This window comes from Oryctolagus cuniculus, chromosome 4 (genome assembly GCF_051225735.1).
Source record: "Oryctolagus cuniculus isolate XC-2025 breed Fujian yellow rabbit chromosome 4, ASM5122573v1, whole genome shotgun sequence".
Classification (NCBI taxonomy): domain Eukaryota; kingdom Metazoa; phylum Chordata; class Mammalia; order Lagomorpha; family Leporidae; genus Oryctolagus; species Oryctolagus cuniculus.
The window spans coordinates 129,589,370-129,595,861 of NC_142870.1; the positions used below are offsets into that span (position 1 = coordinate 129,589,370).

A 6,492-nucleotide genomic window follows, 5' to 3' on the forward strand; every position below is an offset into this window, starting at 1 on the left:
TGCACCCCATGGGAGACCAGGAAAAGCACCTGGCTCCTGGCTCCTGCCAGGATCAGCGCGGTGCGCCGGCTGCAGCGGCGGCCATTGGAGGGTGAACCAACGGCAAAAGGAAGACCTTTCTCTCTCTGTCTCTCTCTCACTGTCCACTCTGCCTGTCAAAAAAAAAAAAAAAAAAAAAAAAAAAAAAAAAACCACAATGTGATATCAGCTCACTCCAGTGAGAACGGTTGCTATCAAAGAGTCAAAAAAATAACAAATGTTGGTGAGGATGGGGATAAAAGGAAAACCTCATACTTTATTGGTGAGAATCCAAATTAGTACACCCATTGTAGAAACCATGTATAGAGATTCTTCAGAAGACTAAACACATATGTCTATGACCCAGCTATTCTACTTCAAAGAAAATATTCAAAGTAAAGTGAATATGAAAGAGATACTTATGCCCTATGTTTGCTGCAGCAATATTTACAGTAGCAAAGATTTCCAGCTAACATGAATGTTCATCAGTGGGTTACTGGATGAAGAAAATGTGTTATACTTACAAAATAGAACATTACTCGACCATAAAAAAATGGAATCCTGACATTTACTACAAAATGGATGCAATTGGAGATCACTGTGTTAAGTGAAATAAGTCAGACACAGAAAGGCAAATAACACATGTTTCTCTCTTATGTTAATGTTGGAATATTATTCTTTTTATTTTGTTATATTATTATTTTGCCATATTAATGTCACACTATTTTGGTATATACATATTTACATGCTACCTTCATTGAGTTATGCTCTTTTTAAGGTAATATACCTTTTTCTCTCCTTTTATGCTTTGTGTCATTAATCTCACATTATGTGATATTATTTTATCCACCTCTGCTTCAAAAATGGAATGTATGTTTATATGTATTTATAAAGTTTATATATGAAGCAAATTAGACAAAATGTTAAAAATCATTAAATCTATATGTGCAGATTGAACTTTTTCAATTTTCTGCTTTATTTAAGATGTTTAAATAAAAGGAAAAAGTAAATTTTAAAAACAAAACAGAAAAGACAATGCATGGATTTAAAATTTTTGCACCAAAATAAATCTGTTTAATTTTTAAGCTTTTATTCATTTTTTTAAATTTTGTTTGAAAAGCAGAGAGGCAGAGGGAAATCTTCCATCTATTGGTTCACTTACCAACTATACACAATAGCTAGGGCTGGGCGATTTCAAAGCTTAGAGCCTAGAACTCAATCCAGGTCTTCTATGTGGGTGGCAGGGACCCAAGGACCTGGACCTTCTGCCTTCCAAGCAGCATATTAGCAACAAGATGAATCTGTAGTAGAATAGCCAGGTCTCAAACCCAGGTACTCCAGTATAGGATTTAGACATCCCAAAAGGCAACTTAAACTCCACCAAAAATGCCTGCCCCTAAATTTATCTTTTATTTCATTTTCTGTGAGATTTTTGAAGTGCCCTTCTGTGTAAATTCAACATAAATGATAATTATAATATAAGGGGTAAAGTGTAAAGAAACTGATGTGGTTTAAAATATCTATGTTTTACATAATGCAGTAAACAAGTCTAAGTAAGCTGTAAAAGTTACTGTGATCAGTAGAAAATACAATTTTCAAAAGAACATGATGAAATATATATATGCATATAATATAACAATTAAAATGAAATACCAGTCACATAACCTAAAGGAAGGCAAGAAACTAAGTAAGAAGAATTAAAACAAAAAATATATAATTTTAGTACCAACTGCAAACAAGTCAAAGATCATAATACAAGATACTGAACAATGAGATGCTTTAAAAAACAGTCAAATACATAATTATATCAGGGTTTTCAAAAAGTTCATGAAAATATGTATTATGGAAAAAATATCCATGGATTTAAAAAATTTTAATCAAAATACATTTACTTTTTAAATCCACTTTCCATGAAATTTTTGAAGCATCCTCATATGCTATCTATAAAAACTTTGTCTTAAATATAATGATATAATTTTAAAATAGCAGGATAAAAGAGTTATATAAACTATGTAGTTAGTGTTCCAATACATGAATGTCTCACAGTTTGTCTCTACTAACCAGTTGAAGGATATTTAGGTTGGTTTCCACTTTGAGATAGATAAGAATAAAGCTTCTGAAATATATACAGGCTCTGTGTAAACAATAATTCCAATTTATGATGAATAAATGCCTAGAACTAGATTTGTTGAGTCATATTACAAATGGCCATAGCTTATATAGCATAATTAACATAAAATTATGGTGGCTAAGAGGTCAGAGTAGGCCTCCATCTAATTAAAACTGCCAGGGATAAAGACATACATTGCATAATGATTAAGAAAAAGCTATTCACCAAGAAGAAAATAATGAAAAATTAACAAGCCTCTAGTAATAGACATCCAAAATGCATGAAGCAAAACCCATGTAATTGGAGATAAATATGTAATAATCCAAAATTATACTTGAGACTTCTCACTTGAAAAATTAGAGAGGAAATAATCAAATTATTTTTAAAACTGAACAACTTCATTTTGAAGGTAAAGATCAATAACTCTTACAATCTGACTTTAAAATTTACCCAAGAAACTATGTTAGTCCATATTATGTAGTACTGCTGAAATGCTAGGTGTAGATAAAGAGAAGAGAATGGAGTCAGAAAGAAGCCAATATACATATGTTCAGCTCACCATTTCTTTTTTACAAAGACAATTGAATTTTTTAAAAAATTAAAGTAATAAGGGCTGGAAAGAATGCATGACAACTGGAACTGAAACATGTTGCTGATGGGAATACAAAGTGGCAAGTCTTTTTGGAATACTCTCACTTTCCTACAAGGTTTAATAGCTGTTTGCAGTATGACTCAACAAATCTAATTCTAGGTATTTGTTCAATATACATTGGAATTTTTGCTCACACAGAGCCAGTATGTTTCAGAAGTTTTATTCATAACTGTCCTAAAGTGAAAACCAACCTAAATATCCTTTAATGATTATTACAGACAAAGTGTGATACATCTATATATTGGAATGCTAACTGTATAGCTTATTCAATTTTTGATACTCAACATCATAAATCACTCTCAAAATGATGTGCTAAGTAAAAGAAGCCAGACAAACAAAAGGCCATGTGCAGTATGATCCCATTAATGTGATAAGGAAAGGACAAATTGTAAGGACTTACACAGATCAGAGTGTGCACAATACCCTGGTTCACCCTGTCTTCTTAAAAATTCTAACTACCTCGTTTGTACACAATGAGCTTTCCAGAGAATACATGATATAAGCTATCACAACATACTAAATGCAAAACCAGATATGGGAATCCAGGTATTCTCCAAAAAGAAATATTAAAGAAATTTGAGGGGCCGGCGCCATGGCTCACTTGGTTAATCCTCCGCCTTCAGCGCCGGCATCCCATATGGGCATCGGGTTCTAGTCCCGGTTGCTCCTCTTCCAGTCCAGCTCTCTGCTGTGGCCCGGGAGGGCAGAGGAGGATGGCCCAAGTGTTTGGGCTCCATGATCTCCACATGGGAGACCAGGAAGAAGCACCTGGCTCCTGGCTTTGGATCGGTGCAGCGCCAGCCGTAGCAGCCATTTGGGGAGTAAACCAAAGGAAGGAAGACCTTTCTCTTTGTCTCTTTCTCTCACTGTCTATAACTCTACCTGTCAAATAAAATAAAATTGAAAAAATAGAAAACAATGCCATTATCATAGTTACTTTTTCCTATTAAAATACATTTCATTTTAGTAAAAATATACAATTTACTTATATTTCTAAAGCAATTAATATTGATAAATATAACATACATAAAAAGGCTCTTTGAGGTCCTTAGTAATTTAAGGAATATAAAGAGTTCCCGAGATATAAAAGTTTGAAAACCTACTTAAAAAGAGAAAGACATTAGGACGGTAAAAGTATTAAATGTACATCAAGTTGTAAAAACAGTTACTATACATGTAAGCTCTAAGAGATGTATAAGACTAAGTTACCTCAGGAAGGTCAAATATAATCAAGTTATTTAACTATCCCCCAGATTTTCTGTTAGATAGTGTAATTCTTATCTTTATGACACTATGTGGACTTCAGATAAAGACTCAGCAAGAATTTTATCTCTTTCCCTGCTTTGTACAGATTCAAGTAAATATATTGTTAATTAAACATATGAATTTTATTTGTCTAATTTGTTCTAAAAGGAAACCAAAATATCTTCCAGAGACTGAAAGAAAACGTATAAGTATTTGTGACAATGCTTCTCAGTTCCCTAGATTGGGGGGAGGTGATTACCGTAATTGAAGTCATTTTTATAGCAGCATCCGCAAGCATTACTTTCCAAGGTTCTTCAATATTTTCTGGTAAGGGAGTGTAAATATAATAAGCAAACAGAACACAAGACACTCCAAAGCACAGACTTTTGCACCACATGATATTCTCCCAACCTCTGTATAGGGATGACTTTAATGTCATCCCATTATATACTGAGTGGTAAATAGGAGGACAAAGGTAGACGTGCACCTTCTGCAATGATATGACTGTTTTAGCCATGTCGACTTAACATTCAGTTCCAAGGTTAACAGTGGCAGTAGTAACCAGTTCTGCAATCACACAGTCTTTTTGAGGCCGAATTCATAGTATTTCCTATCAACTACACAGAGATCACAAACAACTTAAAATGCTAGCAGAAGTCTTCTTTCATCCTAGGACACCATCATTGTCCCAGCACAAGTCACTTTATCAAATCCTTGGAAGAGCATAGAATCACAAAATTTTTCTTTTGGTGGTTTTGCAGATATTAGTGGGAAGAGGTAAGTAGCAAAACAAAACAAAACCTGTCTGGTGACATTTAGTCAGCCTCAAGGATAATCCCTTTGGCATAGAATATTGAGAAAATCAAAATCCACTGTGATTAGCTCAGCTTTAAACAAAAGAGGACATTGATATTCTTGTTCACAGCCCAGAATTCACTTATCTAAAGCAGAAATAAATATGTAGCGTTAACCTTACACTAGACTTGAAAAGTTTCAAATCCATTTAGATAAACAGGTAAGGAGAGTCTCATGATTACTCTTTCACTGCCTTGAAAGAACTTCTTGACAGTAGCATCCACAGGGGATACAGGGCACTCAAGAGAAAGTCAAAAGTGAATATGATTTCCTGGGATTGGGAGACAGACTTGGAAATCCTGGGACACAAAATAGCTACAGTTCACAGGACAGAAAGCCATAGCTGAAAGGCTCATACATCTGCATCGTGTGACCCTTGCCTGCCCCTTCTCCTTCTACGCACAAAATTAACTTCCAGAAGCAATGTAAGTGGAAAAGAAGGAAAACTCCAAAAAAAAACAGAAAGAAACAAGTGGACTGTTTAGAAAACCCAGACTGAAGGAACAACACAGCAGTGTGGCATTTTCAATCCCCCTACCCAACATCAGAAGCCCAGGACTGGCTGTCCTCCAAACAGAAGGTGACCGGGCAGATTTGTTCCATTACAAGACTCAGTGGAGTGTCATCAACAATCTCAGGTGTAGTAAGAACATTGTCCAGAGAAATGCCCCTGCCAAGAAGAAGCCCCAGTAAATGCTCCCCTTCTCATCTGAGCCTGAGAGTCCTTTTCTCCACCCAGAGACACCAAGTGACTAGGTGTTGCTTGTAAGGGTGATACCATCACAATCATTGGCCTAGCACAGGAAGCCTCTCTGTTTATGTGGTCTTAGGCTCTCCTCTCACCCAGAAATAGTGAATTGCTGAGTAGCAGGTGCAATTGATATCCTGCTACAAGCACCACGACTAGGAAGACGTTTCATCATCATAGTGCAAATATTTGTCTTCCTTACCCAGTTTCACAGTCTTGGGTCACTTTCTAAGTACTCCAGTGAGTGAAGCTTAATTTTCCCTTGGGCAGAGCTATCAGGTACTAGTGTGACCCTAAATGGCACCGGATTAATCAAGACGTTCAAAATCTCTGATAATTAAATCATCATTGGGACTACAGCCTACAAAAGTAGGTCAGTACCTATCTGCTGATCCTAAAAAGGATTACTACCAAAAGAAAAAGATTTAAGTAGGAATCAGAATCTATTAAGCTAATAATAAAAATGTACAGCATATAACAAAAGATAATAACCCATAATACAAAAAAAAATCCAAATATCCTAGATAATCAGAAAGAAAAATCTGGTCAGTGTGGGGAGCAACCCGGACTAGACTAAGTTACTGGAATTAAGACTTATTCTATGCATCTGCTCTCCCACAATATGGCGCTGGGAGAGGAGAAAACAGCTTCTACACAGCTGCCTCCAGTTCAGCCAATAAACTGTAGGACTTGCTCCTGATTGGAGGAGAGCAGCGTACTCGGCGTGTGGGCAGCCGAGTTAGGATTGGTGGAAGAGGACTATAAAGGAGGAGAGAGACGGCATGCACCAGGAACACCTAAGGGGAACACCTAAGGGGAACACCTGTGCAGCCCCCGAGAGAACCGGCCGGCGGTGTGCCACTC

At 36.2% G+C, this 6,492-nt stretch overlaps 1 protein-coding gene across 1 annotated transcript in view; it reads right to left on the reverse strand.

The window, feature by feature from the left end:
• The window catches only part of LOC100346730 (arylacetamide deacetylase-like 2), a 28,768-nt gene extending 24,346 nt beyond the window's left edge, over positions 1–4,422 (reverse strand). Inside the window, exon 1 of the mRNA XM_002716282.5 lies at positions 4,285–4,422. Coding sequence (XP_002716328.3) covers positions 4,285–4,422 — 138 coding nt within the window. The remainder of the gene's footprint in view (positions 1–4,284) is intronic.
• Positions 4,423–6,492: the final 2,070 nt, after the last annotated feature.